General features: G+C 55.3%; 1 protein-coding gene across 1 annotated transcript in view; it reads right to left on the bottom strand.

Moving 5' to 3' along the window:
- PPARGC1B (PPARG coactivator 1 beta) overlaps positions 1-18,377 on the bottom strand; it is a 114,802-nt gene that overhangs the window by 26,008 nt on the left and 70,417 nt on the right. Inside the window, exon 5 of the mRNA XM_075542712.1 lies at positions 1,350-1,523. Coding sequence (XP_075398827.1) covers positions 1,350-1,523 — 174 coding nt within the window. The remainder of the gene's footprint in view (positions 1-1,349; positions 1,524-18,377) is intronic.

Here is an 18,377-nt window from a genome sequence, read left to right as displayed (position 1 = left end):
TGGGGAACACAACAATGAACAATGGGGACAGGCCCATGCTCGCAACCTGCTGCCCGGGGAGGGGAGAGAAGTGCTAAGCAAACCATCCCGTGCTCCGAGGGCAATCGGTGAACAGGCAGCAGGGCTGAGGGTACTGGGGCTGTGCCGGGTTCACCTGCGTCCAGAACCACCTCAAGCACACGGAGCTCAAACTGTCGCCCCTAATCTTCGTATGGAAGGGCACTGTCAGTCTTGAGAAGTACACTCAATCCCTATGTTCCCATGAACGATCAGCTTCAACATGGGTGCTCCTAGTTCATCAATTACCCCCACGCCCCCCCCACCCACACACGTGGAGCCTGCTTTACCCGGAAGCAAATCCCAGATAGTGTGTGTGTCCACATAAGAGACTCTGGACAGGAACGGCCTCCCTGGCCATGTGTGCCTAAAGCGGGCACGGCCTCCTTTTAAGGGCCCTCTGACTGCATCCGAGGAATGCCAGTGGCACGCGGTCACTGTGGTCAACTGCTGACAGAAAGGTGGACGGTTTGATCCCACCAGCCGCTCTGCAGAAGATGTGGCATTCGGCTTGGGTCCCGGCTCACATAGGCCTTAGAAGCCTATGGAGCAGTTTCAGTGTGTCCTGCAGGGCGGCTGTGTGTCAGGTAGACTGAACTGCAGTGGGGGCACGGCCCGCAGCGAGTTAGGAGAACTACGTGAATTCATACGTCAGCACACTGTCCTGCCACAGAACAATTGCTCCATAAACACGAGTCGTTCCAATTACCATGTCGTCATGGTTACAAAGTCCATTTGGGAGGCAGGACGCCTGGGTTGAATCCCATTCAGATACTGTCAAATCGAATGACTTGACTTCTACAAGCCTCTGCTCCTCCCACCCCCACCCCCACCCCCACCATTTTACATGGCCAGTAAATGCGGGGAATGTCCCAGACTGTCAAGATTTCCTACCAAACTGACTGCTGGGAGGGGACTCCGACTCGGGGCAACACTACAGGACAGGATAGAACTAGCTCTGTAAACTTTGCCAGGAGTACAAAGCCTCATCTTTCTCCCACAGGGCAGCTGTTGGTTTTGAACTGCTGACCTCGCCATTAGCAGCCCACTGCATAACCCACTATGCCACAGGGCTCCTTCTGTGATGATGCTCCAATGAGCTCACATAGAGAAGAGAGACCTTAGCCCCAGTTGAGAGGGACTCAACTCAGCTCTGCCTCAGGCCCAGAGAGCACACTTCTTCCCAGTACGCTCACCACAGAGGCTTACCAGGCCTGGGAGCTGCCCACCAGTCGGGGCAGCTTTGGCGGGTGAGGGGACCTCTTTGCCTGAGCAGGGCGTGGAGGGCATACCTGGAAGAGCTCCGAGTCGTCGGGGCTGTACTGGCTGGGTTCTGTCTCTGAGTTCTCCGGGGACCACTGCAGCTCCCCGAAGCAGGTGGCCGAGTCGAAGTCGGTGACGTCCAGCTGGGACAGGTCGAGCTCCGGAAGGTCAGCACACAGTTGCTCTTCCCCGGGCCCTCCTCCCTGAGAAGACAGAAAGGTCGGAGAGAAGCAGGTCAGAGCGGAGCCTGGCAAGACACCACGATGCTAGAGGCGGGAATTCTGGGCAGCCCGTGGCCAAGGCCTGATTTTGCAGCTCAACTAAAGAATGTGAAGAGCGACGTAGTGGTTCTGCATTGGGCTGCAACCTATAAGGTCCGCAGTTCTGATCCACCAGCAGCTCCCGAGGAGAAAGATGGAACTTCCGACGCCCTTAAAGAGTTATAGTCTAGGAAGCCCCCAGAATCAAGTCTCCCTTGCCCTGTAGGGTCCCCGTGAGTCTGTTCTCTTCCCTTAGTCAGGCTGCAGTTGTTGAGCCGAGCAAGTAGTAGGCACTGTCACACCAGGCCTTGGTAACACAATGCCTCCAGTTCCTTCTCCCCGCTCCTCTGCGCTCCTACACATCCCTCAAAGCACTGCCTGGCTCAGAGCACTTCTTCTCTCTCCAGAGTTCTGTCAGAAGCTGCAAACACAGTTACTAGTTTACAAAACTACCCCACCTACATGGGGCAGGGGAAGGCGGGGGTGGGGCATGTTCTTGAAGACAACAATCCCTCTGTATTAAAAATTAAATAGCAACCAAAATCAAAACATATCGGCAAGAGTGGCTGACATGACTGAGTGACTGACTACTATGTTCCGGAGAAGCATCCGCCTATGTCCACAGGGGTTCGACAGGAGAGTCCCGGAAGGGCTGTTCGTACTGGCTGCCATGTAGACAGTCGCTAACCAGCAAGGCGATGATAGAATGCAGTGGCCAGGCTAAAAAGAAGGCTTTGTCCAAGACCTGTGAAACGAAAAGCCACATGCCCGAATATCACCCTGTGGACGCCCCCGGTGTGCAGAGAACAAACAAAATCAAACTACTTGTTTCTCCATGCACAAAAGAATGGGCGCAATGACAGGGCCAGGCCTGGGTCGTTATATATCCCCCTGACAATGTGGAGGGGCTCTGGTGGCATAGTGGTTACGTGGTCGGCTGCAGTCTGCATGGTTGGCAGTTCGAAACCACCAGCAGCTCCAAGTTGAGCAAGACTGGGCCTTTTACTCATGCAAACACTTAGAACAGTGGTTCTCAACCTTTCTAATGCCGTGACCCTTTAATTCAGTTCCTCATGTTGTGGTGACGGCCCCAGCCATAACATTATTTGTGTTGCTACTTCATAACTATAGTCATTTTGCTACTGTTATGAATCGGGCGACCCCTGTGGAAGAGTCGTTCGACCCCCAAAGGGGTCTCGACTCACAGGTTGAGAACTGCTGTCTTAAGAGTATCAGAATCCCGAGGGGGTCACTATGAGTCAGCTTTGAATTCATGGCAGCAAGTGAGTGAGTGGAGGTCGGGGGAGACCGAGAGAAGGTGGGTGGATGTGGTGGCACACAGAAGAGTCCCGTTGGAAATCCGGTGCCAGCATTATCCGAATCAGCGCTCAACAGCATCAGCACCACGCGAAACCTGTTAGAAATGCCAACTCCCAGGCCCCGCCCCCAAGTGGAACAAGCACCAATAGAGGTTGGGAGGATGGGTGGAGAAAAGGATGCTGTGGTGGTAAGGGGTTCATCAGGCACTAGCAGTGAGAGCCTGGGCTAGCTCTTCAATCCTCTGAGGCTCAGTGGTCTCATCTGGAAAATGGGAACCACCAGCTCCCAGCCTGATGCAGATGCTGTGAATGAAACCAGGCCTGGGCCTGGAAGTGTTCAGTGAGTGTCAGCCATAGGTAACGGCGGCAGCATCACCAACAGTGGCACCTCCTTCAGGGCAGGCAGGAGTGAAAACTGCCTTTGGGAACAACAACAAAAAAAGGGCCATGTGACACAAGAGAAAGGTTTTGCCAAGGCCTTTTCCTTAATTGTTCCCACTTACTAAGCCTCATAAATTATGAATAAATGTATATTATTAGCTCAACTTGACACAGGAAAAGAGCTTTTATCCAAATTTGGGTCAAATGTCTTAACTGGTGTTTCGCAGGAATCCTGCACACCGAGGTTCTCTCGATGGCTGCTCCCACCCTGAGGCCAGGCAGCAAGGTGCCCGGCATGATCTCTGTCCCCAGCGACAGCCAGTCCCCCACGACCCCTGCCCAAAGCTCCCTGCCTCCCATCTGCCCTCTCTTCCTCCAACCATACACACTCACCAACAGGCAGGCTGAGGGGGCACCAGGCCGCGTGCCCAAGCCAGGGCCAGAGCAACACAGACAAAGCCCCCAGGAACTAATGTGTCCAGGGGCCAACATCACGTTAGACAAGTGAACACACAAAGGAAATGTGTGATTCTGAACCCCGACAGAGACGGTAGTGGTTCTGTGTGTGAGATCCAAGTTCAATGCCTGCTCAGAGCCCCTCAGGTCCGGCCGCCACCACCAGACAGGCTTCAGCAGAGCAAGTTTCTAGCCAGGCGTCCTCAACCTACTGCCTGCGGGCCACATGCGGCCCGCTGAGGACATTTATCCGGCCTGCCGGGTGTTTTTGCCCCATTTGTATCTTCACTTCAAAATAAGATATGTGCAGTATGCATAGGAATTTATTCATAGTGGTTTTTTTAAACTATAGTCCGGCCCTCCAACGGGTCTGAGGGACAGTGAACTGGCCCTCTGTTTAAAAAGCTTGAGGATCCCTGTCTAGACTAAGACAGACTAGGAAGAAAGGTGTGGTGATCTATGTCTGAAACTCAGCAGGGGTGACCCTATGAATGGCAATGGTCTGCGTGGCTGGGACCAGGCAGCGTTGCACTCCTGGGGGACACTCTAATCTCTGGAGGGCCTGGGGGAGGGGTCTGCAGGGGAGAGGGACAGAGGCACTGCCACAGGCCCCAGAGTACTATCTACTTCCCCAGCCCCCCCCTGCCCAGCGCCCCCCCCTGCTTCTCACTCCCCAGGTGGGCTCTCCTCGCTGCCTCTTGGAGCTGCTTTTCTGCTCCCTGTCGGAACAGACATCTGCAGATGTTTCACTTGTCTGAGGTGTTCAGGTGACCCTGGGTACATCGGTCTATGGCATTCATGTGCAAGTGTCTGCACATACATAGGTGCCGGGCCAGGGCAGGCAGCTTGCACACCACTAGGAAGACCTGGTCACGCAGTGGTGGTGGCACTGAGCTGCTAACCAGGAAGTCGGTGGTTCAAACCCACCAGCCACTCCCCGGGAGAGTGAAGTGAAAGTCTGTTTCTCAAATAGTTTCTGTCACTGGAAACACCTCGGGCACTCCTACTCACTGTCGGGGTCCCAGAGGCCAGAATCTCTACGTTGCAGCGGGCTGGGTTTGGGTTAGGTACTACCCTCAAAGTTGGTGCTTATAACCCACCCAGCAGTGTAACAGCAAGGCCTGGCCATCTGCTTCTGTGAAGATTATAGCCGCCCTCCCCCCCAAACCAAACCGGGGGCAGGGCACACACTTCTATGTCGTGAACACTTGTGGCCACCATGGGCCGGAGCCTCACTGAGAACTGTGGGTTTGGGTAAGTCCTTGGGGGCAGAAATGCTAGGCTATATAGGGTAAGGTATAGGAAAGGTAAATAAATGTAACGTTTTGCAGCCTACAAATGGCTCTCCAAAGGGGGAGCGCAGCCTCCCCCTTCCATCAGCGGGATGAGAATTCTCATCGCTCTATGTTCTCGCCAACACTTGGCACTGTCTGGCATTTAATTTTAGCCTTCCTGGGGAGCACACTCAAGCATGTACCAAATGCCACTGTGAGCCGGGCACGGTGGGGGAAGCCAACCAACAAGGAACGAAAAGACCCCCGCACGGCCAATACCAAGGACCCTGTAGGACAGGGTGAAACTGCCCCTGCGAGTTTCCACGGCTGTAACTCCTCATGTGAGTAGAAAGCCCTGCCTTTCTCCCGCAGAACAACTAGTGGTTTTGAACTGCTGGCCTTGAGGATTGCAGCCTAGTGCGTAACCACTATGCCACCAACGAGGAAGAAAACAAGTACTTCATTACTCCTGGCCCAGTACTGGTTACACATTGGGCTGCTAACCACAAGCTTAGCAGTTTTAAACCATCAGCTGGCCCCTGGGAGAAAGAAGAGGCTTTCTACTCCTATGAAGACTTACAGTCCTGGAAACACAAAATGGCCATCCTATTTTGTTCTAAAGAATCGCTACAATCTGACTCATAGTGACCTTAGAGAGCTGTCTCAATGGCAGCGAAGGAAACAGCTCCCTGAGAGGATCACAGAGCATTCCCTTTTGGAAGGATGTGTCAAGAAAGGGTCCCCGAAAGAGCTGACAGCTGAGTCAGGCCCAAAGGGGGGAGAACCAGGTGAGGGAAGAGTGTTCTTAATAGAGGAGCCAGCAAAGGCCAAGACCTAACTCCAGAGCCCCGGGGCAGTCAGTGAGGCTGCAGTTTGGTGAGCAGGGCAGGTGGGAGAAGGGAGTATCAGACAGGCCGTGGGAGCAGGGCCAGGTAGGGATTGTCGAGTAGTTGGATTTTACTCCCAAGCGCCATGGGTGGGCAGCACAGAGCGGGAAGATGGTTAAGGGGGAGTGCGGTGGAGACCCCACTCTAAGACACTCGGGTCCTGCAGAGCAGTCCGGGAAGGTGGGGAGCCAATCACAGGGTGCTGGGCAGCCCCGGCCTCCCTGGCCAGCAAGGCCCACAGAGGTAATCTCTCTCTCTCTCTCTCTCTCTCTCTCTCCCTCCTCCCTGCTCTGAGTTCTGTCTGTAGAATTTGCTTCTTGGGGCTTTGAAACAACATTTAAACTATCGCCCAGAATCCCAGGGAGGCAAGACCCTGCAGGGAAGTCAGGTAAGTCGCTGTGGACAACTTAAGGGACAGAAGCCCCTTTCAAGAACCAGAGAAAAACAGTGGAAGCTGCCCTCCCAAAATGCATGTGCGCATGGGAGCGAGGCTGGACTTCTCCCCAGAGACCCAGCTTAGGCATGTCTATCCGCTGGTTTACCCCCTTCTCTTTAGAGGGGTGCAAACTGAGGCCCAAGGAGGGTGCTGGATTTATTCAGGGCCATCCAGTGGGTGTCCTGCCCAGGAAACCATGCCCCCTCTTTTACTAAACACCTATAAAATATGCATATTGATTACCCATAGCAGACGAATGTACTCAAAGTGTAGCCAGGACATAAAAGTGAAAAAGCCACCTCCTCAAGGCCTCGTCGATTGGCCCAGGCCCGCTCTCCAGCTAAGGACCCTTAGGCAGTGCATTAATAGCACTTCTCTGGCCTTCTTGTGTCTGGAGAGGATTTTGATGGGGGCCACAGGTGATCCATCTCTCTCTGAAAGGTCTGGACTGAGGCCCGGTGCTGTACCAGCCTCCTTCCTCGGTCTATCGAAGCCCGAGCTCACAGCTACTGCTTCGAGAGGCTTACTCCACGCCACGTACCATTTGAAGTGTCCGACAGGCATCCTCTCATGTGACTCTTGGAAGCCCTGGTTAGTGTGCAAACAGTCAATATACTAGACTGCTGGTGCGCAAAGGCTGGAGGTTCAAATCTACCCACAGGCACTTTGGAAGACAGGCCCCGGGGATATACTTGCAAAGCGAGAGCAGTCACCAGCCACAGAGCACCCTCGTGGAAAGCACAGCTCCTCTCGGACACACAGGGAGTCACCCTGAGGTAGGGTCCACTCAATGGTCACTGGGAAAAGTACCAAGACTGGGTTTCCTAGAAGAGCCTGGGGAAGTAGGGAGCACTGTCCTCAGGCCAACCACCAGGAAACGCAGCTGCGACGGGTGACTTGCAGAGTCCCAGAGTGTGCTGCAGGGCCCAACCCAAACCCAAGTCTCACTCTTCCCACAAAACCCGTGCTTTCCACCTGCCTCCATCGTCCTGCATCTGGACATGGAAGAATGCCCACGATCGCTTACTATGGCCATCCCCTCGACAGATGGGGGAACAGCTCAGAAAGAGCTGGAAAAGGCCCCCATCACACAGCAAGCTGGTAAGGTTAGAGGGGCAGGGCCAAACACCCAGTGCTGTGCACCTGGCCTCACCACACACCTCTTACCCACCCCTGAGCCACACCTCTCAGAGCCCACCACGCCCAGGACCTCACCACACTCCTCTCAGGTGCCGCCGGCACCCACCACTGTCATCCAGTGAGCAGCCCCCTCCCCAAGCATCCCCACCCCCATTAAGCCAGGGAGATCAATGGTCCTGGCAGTGGATTAACGGGGTTTCGCCCAGACTCCTGTAAGTGGCTTCATTGGAAGCTTGTGTATTTGGTTGGAAATCGATTCTCTGCTGAAGAAAGAATGAGTCTTCAGAAGAAACGGTGGCTCCACTTTCCTTGCACTACCAACAAGTCGCGCAGCTTAGCCCCTGGCCCAGAGCAGAGCCTCCCTCCCAGTCACTGAGTGGTGAAAGTGCAGCAGGGGGCTGGGTCCCCCACGCCCCCAGGGAAGTGAGTGTGGGCATGTCCCCTCCCTGGCTCACGTGTCCCTCTGTAACACGAGACTGGACAGGCCCTGTGGGACCCTCGTGCTCAGGCATTTGACACCACCCTCTGCAAGTGGGTTGTGTCTGTAGGGGCTTTAGGAAAGACAGACAGAAGTCAGCATTCAATGGACACACAAAGGGCCGAATTCATGAATGAAGCTGCCGAGGGGAAGAGAACGGGGCAGAGAGAGAGAGGTCGGCCCCAGATGTCACTAGCACTAATCCTTGGGGAGAAGGATGTAGCTTTCAGAGCCTCCATTTCTCCTGTTGAAGATGGGGGAAGAAGGGTGGCATAATAAAAGGGCCCTAACACATGGGGTTCCTGTAAAGACAACATCACTGGGAGTCTAGCACATGTCATACACCCCGTGAATGGGGTTCAAGGTTACAGGTACTTCATGGACAACCGAGTCAGCATCACTACTGCACCCCTCATGGCTGCCTCCCCAAGTCACCAGAGGGAGCCAGCCGTTAGTGACCCCATTTGACTGGTGGAAAAACTGGGGCTTTAGGAGTCCCTGGTTGTACTTAACCAAAAGACCGAGTCCACCTAGAGGCGCCTCGGAAAAAAGGCCGGTAGTCTACTTTCCCCAAATCAGCCAGAGAGTGGCCTGGAGCACCGTTTGCCTCTGGCACCACGGAGCCACCGGGAGCAGGGGCGGGCGAGGCAGTAACTGCTTCTATTAAGAGAGCCAGAGCGGCTGGGCTTGTGCTCTGACCCATGGCCTGCGTCCTAAACCTGTGGACTCTCCCAATCCAGTTGTCCTTGGCTCTAGATCAACCACAGGAGCGAGCCCAGTGGCATCACAGCTCCTAGTTTCTGTTGTTAAGATCACCAGCCCGGCCACACTGCTCCGCTGGGTCTGCTGGGGTGATGGGTGGGGTGAGGAGTGGTTGGGCCCACCAGATTTTCTTCCTGTCATTTGGGGCTTGGGCACTCCAAGTACTGCCCTGCCCCAGCTGGGCACCTCCTCCTCAGACAAGAAGTCTCTCTTGAAGGCCTAAGACCACTGTTCCCATTCAAATTGCTGCCAGGAATGCTGATCTACCCTGAAACTTGCTGAGGGTGGGGGCGGCACTTCACACCAACAATTACCCTAACCCTCCTCTCCAACCACAGGAGAAGCCACCAACTGATCTCTGCCCTACTTCATGGGGGTGCCAAGTCTTCTCAACCAAGGCAATGAGAAGCCCTGGCGTAGAAGTGACGTCAGGACACAGGAAGCCCCACGAAGCTGGTTCATCCTGCAGGCTTGTTTCCTTCTCAGCCTGCCTGTTAGCTGCCTTGCTTGCCACTCACTCCCCTTCCTTCAGGGGCTCTCCTTCTACACTCAGGTGGCCCCCAGCTCTCCAGAGGGAAGTACTGCCTACCACAGAAACCCTTTCAAGACCGAGTTACTTTCTGCTGTGAATTTTTTGTTGTTGTTGCAACCATGCAATTACAGGAAGGGAAGGCATTTTCAATGGCATAAAAAAGTTAATTGAAGCACCAAGGATCTTGATACAATTAGTGGGACACATCTGTCCCAAGAGGTAGGTTTCTGGTTGGTGGAATGAGGGTTGCTTTTTTCCTTTCTTCGTGTCCACGCAGTTTTACACACTCCCACCAGATGGCAGAGCATTTTAAAAATGAGATGGCAGCTTCCCATTAAACCCTGCCCCAGCCATATGACTGCGAGGCTGCAAATCTTCACAGGAGCAGAGAGCCTCTCTCTTCTCCACAGACAGTTGGTGGGTTTGACCTGCCGGCCTTGCAGTTAGTGGGCCTTTGCTTACTTGGCTGTGCCAGCTGGGATCCTTCTGCTAAACCCTAGTGGCAGAAAAAGGTAGGTAGGCACTATGGGGGGGGGGGTGTCGAAGTGGGGGTATATAAAAAAATTCAGGGGAAAATTCCACTTTTCCACAAACTTTTTGAAAGGGTGAACTTGCAGGGGCAACAACCGGTTCAAGGTGCGGGGAGGCTGCTGGACGAAGGAGATCAGCTGGGCCCAGGTAACTCAGGAGAGGCTGGTTCCTCCCATCCTCCATCTGGAGAGAACTGGCCAGTGGAGCCAGCTTAGCCAGGGGACGCAGAGAGATGGAGTCCTGATGACAGGATTTACACACTTAGATCCAGCTGTTCACTACAAGCCACTGTCTGCAAGCAATTCCTTTTCTAGGTCCCATGCCAGTTGGAGCTTCTGTCCATGGAAAAGCCACGAAGGATTCATCTCCCTCACATGAAAATAAAAACCTGATCTTCCCGCTCGTCCCCAATTTAGGACAGAGCTCCTAAGGAGGCTTCTAGGAAAACAGATGGAATCGCGGATCTCCGTCCCCATAGAAACACTATACAACCTCATCGGAAATGACATTGGAAGCCAGGAACACAAAGCCACCATACTGTGGGAAGGATAAGAAGGGAACGCAGGTGGACACCGGCACATCCACGCACGTGTCCAGGCGGTGGGCACAGGCTAGCGTCAGCCCCAGAAGAAGGCTACACGAAATGCTGTGCGGAGCGACACGGGAGTGTTCCCCGGCTCTGTGGAAAATGAGCCGCGGAAATGGAACGCCGAGTGGAGAGAGAAAAAAAATCCAAACCCATCACCAGCTGGCTGATTCCAACTCAGGCAACACTACATAGGGGTTTTGAGCCTGGAAATCTCTACTGGAGTGACAGCCCCATCCTCCCCTCGTGAACGGCTGGCCTTGTGGTTAGTGGTCCAACACTTACCCTTGCACGGAGCGGAACAAAGTGCGTGGAGACAGAGGACTATCAGTGGTTACCAAAGGCGAGAGCTGGGGCGGAGGAGAAAAGACTATTCAGGGAGGCTGAGCTTCTGTATGGACGAAGGGACGATGGGAACGGGAGGGTCGTGACGAAGGTACTTCATGTCACACACCTGCTCATGTAAAACATGTCTGAGTGCTTTGTTGCTGTGTTTTTACCACAACTTATAAAAGAAGGATGTGCGCCCGGCTTGGTTGGCAAGTCTACCTTCTCGATTCAGTGGAATGAACCTTCACATCCGAAACCGGGGGCACGGGCACAGTAAGTGTGGTCTGTGCGGGCTGCAGGAAAAGTGATATGGGATTGAAACCGAATGGTCCTCCAGCTGAGCGCTGGCCCAAAGGAACGCGCGTGCCGCGTGTACATCTTCAACTAAGTTAAAAACACCATCCCGGTTCATGCTTGACGGTGGGGGCCTTGACCTGGTTCAGGGGGCACTCTCTCCCCTCCCCCTGCTCACCCCCAGCAGAGTTGCAGCAGTAAGTTATCAGTGCAATTCTCGCCTTCCTTCCGGGCGGGACACCTAGGTTTGACTCCCAGCTAGGTGACCCTTCCCAGCTACCACCTGGCTGTCAGTGGAGGCCTGCACGTTGCCATGGTGCTGAAGAGGCCCCCCAGCAGAGCTCCTGGCGGAGGCGGGGAACGGAAAGCCTGGCGATGTACTGCTGAAAACCCTGGGCCTATTGCACATGGGGTCCCATGAGCCGACTCCATGGTAGCGCCCCACAACAAACACCCGGGGCTTGGATGCCAGCCTGCCCAGTCCTCACTGTGCACAACAGAGCAGAGGAATACTTGGGGAGACGAATCCTGTATTTTACAGACGAGGAAACTGAGGCTTGGACACGGGAACAAGGAGTCACTCAGGACCCAGCAGCCAGTTTCCGGGCTGGGCTGGGACACACGCTGGGCTCTCCATTGCCCCTGGCCAAAGCTCTTCCCAAAAGGACGGGCCACTTCCTCCACAGCTGTGCCCCACACTCCAACAAACCTTGGTCAGAGCCTCCCTCCTTTAGCCGGAAAGCCCCCCCGGGGCAGATACGACCTCTCTCAGCCATCTCCTGTCCCACTCCCTGCTGCTGCCGAAAGCAAGCCCCAGTCCACCGGGCTCTGGGAAGCTCCCAGCTGCTGTGGTGGGTGGGATGGGCTCCATCGACAGGCGCAGAGACCCTGGCAGCTGTCAGGAGTTGGTGTCAGCAGGTACACGGCGACCTGACATCCAAGAAGGTTGTCTGCTTCTGTCTTTAAACCACAAAGGGTTGAAGTTTTTGGGGAGCACAGGCTTTCAGGGGCTGGCCAAGACACCCATTGTGTTTGCCTGTAAGATCAGTCGATTTTATGCACTTGAATTCAAGGGCCTCTTGGATCCCAATGAGCGCGGCAGTAGGAGCTCCCTGCAGGCTGCCAAGCGGTGTGCAGGTATATGGTATGTGTTGGTATACGTGTGTAAGACGCGCACAGGCACACCTGACCCAGGCTTGGTGCGTGCCAGTCCCAGGGACTCTCCAGAGAGCAGCCTCCCTCCTACAGGTGCTCTGTGACTTGGGTTTCCACCGTGGGGCCTCTGTGCTGTTCATCTCAGCAGGGCTGTGTCCTTCTTATCAGCCTCACCTCGGATTAAATGTCCCTCTTCAGACAGGCCTTCCCTAGCCACGGTGTTCACCTCTCTCTCGTCCCTCAGTTAGGGGTTCCCCCTATTTTAAAATTGATCTACTTGCTTCTTGTTGCCAAGAGGGCCCTGGGAAGTGACCCTGCTGTGGTTGGCAGTCCCTCGGGAGAAAGTCGTGGCAGCCTGCCCCTGCGATGGCAGAATCATTGCACTGTGTCCCGCAGGGTTACTGCCACTGCCCTCACCCCACCCACAAAATATCCTGCGTGGCCAAGGCTGAGGTTGGCGACTGAGGTTCTAGTCTCATTTGGGAACAGGTTGCTTGTGATATTAAGGAGGCAGGATTAGTGCTGGTGGATCTGCAGTTGACAACGCCTTCTGAGAAATAAAAACGATCTAAGTGCGCGGAGCAGAGAGGGGGGGGGGGGACGAGAGAGGCCGAGCCACGTGGAGATCACCCAGGAGCAGACGCTCAGAGACATGGACCTCCCTCCAGACCCCAGAGAGAATGGGGAAAGAGAGAGAGCACCAGCCCCTGGAGCCTGCACCCCGCATCCCGACTCCCAGCCTCCAGAGCTGTGAGAGAATAAATGAATGTCCGCCTGGCAAAGCCAGCCCCTGTGGTGTTTGTGTGAGAGCGGCCTGGACACCTGACACAGTCCCAATGGCAAGAGCACAGTCGCCAGCCCTCCAAGAGCAGGGGCTGCATCTGTCAGATCTCCTGCTGCAGCCCGCCCCAGACGAACATGATGCCTGGCACCTCAGTAAAGAGGCATCCAGCAACTGGGAAAAGGAGGCTGGGAATGGCCGCACAGCTCGAAGGCGGCCGCCACCGAGTGGTACCTGCTGGGGCGCCGGCCCGTCGTGTGCTTCTCCACAACAGCCGAGAGGTGCCTCCAGTGCACCAGAGCCAGCACTCGACAGGTGCGTCTCTCCGCACAGCCACGGACGGATGGCAGGGCGGCAAAGCGGCCCAGAGCTCTTTCGCTTGCATGGTTGCAGGCCCATCTGCAAGGCCAGGCAAGAAGATCGATAGAGCCACCTGACATCAACTCGCACCTCAGTTGAATCCCCTCAACTCTACTGAGATCAGCGTTCTGCCATTCGCTGAAGGACAGGCGCCAACACAGATGGTGGGCATCAGCTGCCACGCTCAGAGGCTCGCGGGACACTCTGGGGAGCGTGGGAAGGTCTTTGGTACATGAGGACCTCCGGAGCGAGAGAGCCCATCCCACTGGTGCACAGGTGTGGGTAGGTGGAGTCAGGGCCCTGGCTAGCAGGAAGGCCAGAGGCACCCTGAATATCGCGGTCATCCACTCAGGTCTCAAAGCCACATTTGAATGCAGGATTTAAGCACACATAAAAAGTAATGCGAAGACTCCATGATGAATAAAATATCAACATTAAAAACCAGTAGTCCTGATTTTCCTGTTTGCCCCTGTACCCTACATGGCTTTGCAAGCCGAATTATAGGTTCTGCCTTTATTTAAAATCTTGAAATTTAATCCAGCGTAGATTTTTGCACTGATTGATTTACAAGTGAAAAAAGGCCTGGCCTTAAAATAGGATTTGTCTCGGTGCGCCCGAGGTGAGTGCCCCGAGTCTCAGGCCTGGGGAACAGGTGAGTCAATGTAAGCGGGCTGACCATGAAGGTGACGAGAATGGAAACCAGTCATGCCCTGCCACGTCCCTGTGTGGCCTCAGTTTCCACATCTCTGCAATGGGTCCTGGCCAGCAGGATATTCTGGGTGATTGTCCACATGGGGGAGCAGTCATTGTCTTTTTCTGAAAGGTAGTGTGAATGGGACCCATTTTGAGGTGAATTGTAAAGTAATTGTTGTATTTACAGAGAAGAGGGTTTATTAGACGAATAGCTTTTTTACAAAAATAGAGCCTCGGAGCAGAGTCTGAGGGCTCCCTCTCACCCCCCATTCGTCTGCCCTCAGCTCTCTTTCCCGACCCAAAGGAGTGCCAGAGGAGCCCATTCAGCCCGGGGAGGACCCCCTGCCAGTCAAAGTGAGCGTGCAGAGTGCTCCCTCCTCTCGCTGTGAGGTGTGCACAGAGCCTGAATAGGCTGAGCGGTGAGGGGCATTGGTGTGAGTCGCCACCCTCGCTCGCAGGCAGGTGGGTTAAAAACGCCTGGTGCATGACACCTGGAGGTGCCCTGGCGTGTCCTAGGATGCCCAGGCTCTTTGGTTGGGCTTCTCTGCCTCCTCCTTGGCTCGTGCAGGGGTGAGGGGGCTGGGCTGAGCAGCCCTTCTGCCGTTCACACGGTTAAAAATAACCTGGGAGCAGAAAGAGGGTCCTGGCAGGAGAGTGAAGGTCAGGCAGCCCCTTCCTGGCACTTAAAGAAATGTCACGCTCCACGGGCCACCGCGGTGCCGGCGTGATGGCAGTCCTGCTGCCGTGCCAGGGGCCGCGTGGGCAGCCGTTCCTCCAGGGTGGGCAGCCTGAGTGGGTTCTGAGCAGGGAAGGCCACGCCAGATGGGAGGGTGGGGGCAGTGGGTAGCTAAGGGTCCCCTCTTCCCAGTGGCTGGTGGGTGGAGGCCAAGGTCTGTTCCCCAAGAACCCAGGCCGGGGATCAGCCACCAACCCGGCACCCCAGCCCTAGCCCCAGCTTGTCAGCCAGCCCAGGAGCAGGCAGCCAGAGAGGTGACTCAGCACTGCTCCACTGGCCCTGCTGCTGCACGGGGTAGGAGCCTGGAAAGGCCTCGCAGCCCATCTGCTCCCGTGGTTCTCACGCTGGCCTCCCAGGGGAAGCCCCCTCCCGATTCCTGCCCCCACGGCCCCCGCTGTGGTCCGGCGCTTTGAAGCAGAGGGATTACGTGCGAGCTCATCAGACGGCCCCTTTTTATTAACCAAAAACGCATTGCGCCAATCCATCACAGGCCCATTTCAGTCAAAACCCAGCTAGAGAAGACGCTGCGTTTCCATGGCTTTCCAACTTACTAAAACACGGTCTTCGAACCCGCTCTCTCCATACGCACGTGCAGACAGACGCACGCCGCTCAGACACACAGCGTGCTCCACGGGAGACTTAAGGGCTTGACAAGGCTCATCTAACTCCATGCATGGCCACCGAGCAGTGGTTCTCAACCTTCCTAATGCTGAGACCCTCATGTGGTGGTGACCCCCCAACCAGAACATTCTTTTCGATGCTACATCATAACTGTCATTTTGCTACTGTTATGAATCGGGCAACCCCTGGGAAAGGGTCGTTCGACCCCCAAAGGGGTTGCGACCCACAGGTGAGATGCGCTGGTCTAGAGCAAGAAGCCCCTCTCCTAACAGATGGTGGCCCAGCGCAGAGCCTGGCAGCAGTGGCAAGGCAGGTGGGCCCCCGTTGTCATGATAAGAGCCTCAGGCTCAGAGGGGGGACCGGACTTTGCTGAGCAGGGATCTGAATGCTGAGCTAAGCCTGAAACTCCTTTTACCACAGCTCCCAACACCGTAGGACAGTGGTTCTCAACCTGTGGGTCACGACCCCCTGGGGGGGGGCAACACTTTCACAGGGGTCGCCTAAGACTATCGGAAGACACATATTTCCAATGGTCTTAGGAACCAAGCCACTACTCCTCTGTCTCCAGGTGGGTCCCCCCACATGCAGATACGCCCACATATGAGTACCCGGCATGAAGACTGTTACCCGTGCTACACCATGCTTCAAGACAACATTTCATTTAGTTGTCATTAGAAATAAATATTTCACAATTTATAATTACATATTGTTTTTGTGATTCATCACTATGCTTTAATTATGTTCAATTTGTAACAATGGAAATACACCCTGCATATCAGATGTTTACATGACAATTCATAGCCGTTTCAAAATTACAGTTATGAAGTAGCAACAAAAATAATGTTGTGGTTGGGGGCCACCACCACATGAGGACCTGTATGAAAGGGTCGTGGCACAGGAAGGGTGAGACCCACTGCCGTAGGGGGATGTTCTTTTCCTTAAACTTTGCCCGTTTCTGTTAGACTCTGAAATAACAGGGAGGAAGGGACGTCTGAACTCGCTGCTGGAGCTGGTCTGAGCCTTCCTGGCCTGGGAGTCCAGTAAACAAACCACTAGTCTCCATTCCGGCAGAGAAATCCCGGCGTCTGAGAGGGACAGGGCTCACCCAGCACCACCAACAAGCTGGCGGCAAAGGCCAGGGAGAGCCTGAGTGTCCTGCTTAACCCCCTTCCTCGCTTTTCCCTGCCCTCAACACGAACCCCAAGTCTTCCCAGGCCAGGGCAGCCAGGGAGCCTCCTCTTTGCCCCTGCCCCGTGCCCCAGCACCCTCCCCACACCGCAGTCACAAGGAACTTCTTTCTTCCTGGGGAACAAAACCTTCTTGGCCCGGCTCTCCACCTGGGATGTTCCCAGCACACCCCGCCCGCCTCTCATGTCTTATCCACAGCACCCGCCAGAATGTATGCACCAGGGAGAGCAGGGGCCTGGCCTCGCAGGCGGCATCCCTGCCCCTGCACAGGGCCTGGACAAAGTGGGTGCGGGAGGAACTTGGCTGTGTGGGGTGGCCGTTCTCTCCTCCCACTTCCAGTGCCCCACCAGGAGCTGCGGTCTCCTGCATGCTCACGCCCCCTCTACTAGGGGTGGGGGGTTCCTTCCTTGACTCTATTCCCACATGGAAACTCCTGCCTTGCCTTTCCCAGTGGGTTAGATGATGAGAAACCCAGACTCCCAGATAAAGCTGGTGGGAAATAGACTCTGGCCCCAGCAGGCCATGCCTGTGCAGTCATGCGATCGGGCATGTGGCCATGGAGGCCTGCACGGGACCTGCTCACTGGACTCCTCACCTCGAGGCCCAGCCTTGCCTTCACAAGGGACCCACCATCAGATCATTCGGCCCCCTTGCCATTTTTCCAAGAATAGGGAAGGTCCCAGAAGGCAGCAACGCTGCAGACTCTCCTGCCTGTCTTCTGTCCGGTGCACTGGTGGCCTAGACCGGGCCTGGACTCTGAGAGGGAGCCCTCTGCTTGAGCATCACCCAGGTCTGGTGGGAAACAGGCAGGAGCGGGAGCCCTTGCATGCAGCATGGAGATCGTAGGGGGATCCCCTTCCCTGTCCATAGCAGCACAATCACATGAGAGGGTGGGCTCTGCTTTACCCACCCCACTAAGACTGGGGGCCTGGGAACTCTGTCCTATAAGCTAGTCGATCTTGGAGTGGCTCCTCTTGTGACAACTCTTTCAGATGGAGAGGGGAAGTGATTATCCCAAGGTCACATGGCAAATTAAAGCAAGAACCAGGACTAGGCTTAGGCTCCTCAGTGAACCCTCCTTCGCTGAACTTGTGTGACATCCTGGTCACGGTCTTTGAGCTCCTTCTGTACCCCAGACACTCTGCAAAGCACTTCTCTCTTATCTCTCAGTTGAACAGTTAGGGGGTGCTGGGACTGGTGGTCCCCATGGTCCTGAGAGAGGTGAGGGATCACGCAGCTCAGCCCCACTGGATGTGGGGTATTGACTCTGAATGTTCCTGGTTACTGTCATGGGAACTTAGACGTATCCCTATCCTTCTCTGGGCCTTAATTTCCCCATATCCCGACATTGGTCATCTTTGGACACCACAATCAGTCATCAGGGGCCCTGGGACACACAGGGAAAGCCTCACGTGTCCTTCAGCAATGCTTCTCAGGGGAAAGGGGGGTGGCAGGCTTTGTTAAGAGGGGGCAGTGCAGGTGATCTGCCAGCTTCTCGCTACGGTGGTGTGGCCCTCAGGCCAGCATGAATCTTCATCCAGACTTTCCATGGGATCCCTAGACCTCCGGAACCAGAATCCCCATTTGTACATGCCACTCCCCCACCCCCACCCCAAGTGGTTTCTATGCACAAGTGGTTTCTACGCACAGGTAAGTGCCAAGCCACTGAAGATCAGCATGTGACCTCAGGTCCAACACGGAATTTCTGGCCCCTCCAGGTCTCTGTAGAACAGACATGAGGTGCACACCTCCCAGGACAGTGGGGAGCCCTACACCAGCTTGAGCATGCCACCAGCCCATGCCGGTGGGTGGCAGCTGCCCGAATCACCTGATCCCTTCCTTCCTGAAGAGCCAGGA

The sequence above is a fragment of the Tenrec ecaudatus genome, chromosome 2 (assembly GCF_050624435.1).
Source record: "Tenrec ecaudatus isolate mTenEca1 chromosome 2, mTenEca1.hap1, whole genome shotgun sequence".
Classification (NCBI taxonomy): Eukaryota; Metazoa; Chordata; class Mammalia; order Afrosoricida; family Tenrecidae; genus Tenrec; species Tenrec ecaudatus.
The sequence above is the reverse complement of the archived record's forward strand: the minus strand, read 5'-3'. Positions and strand labels throughout refer to the sequence as shown.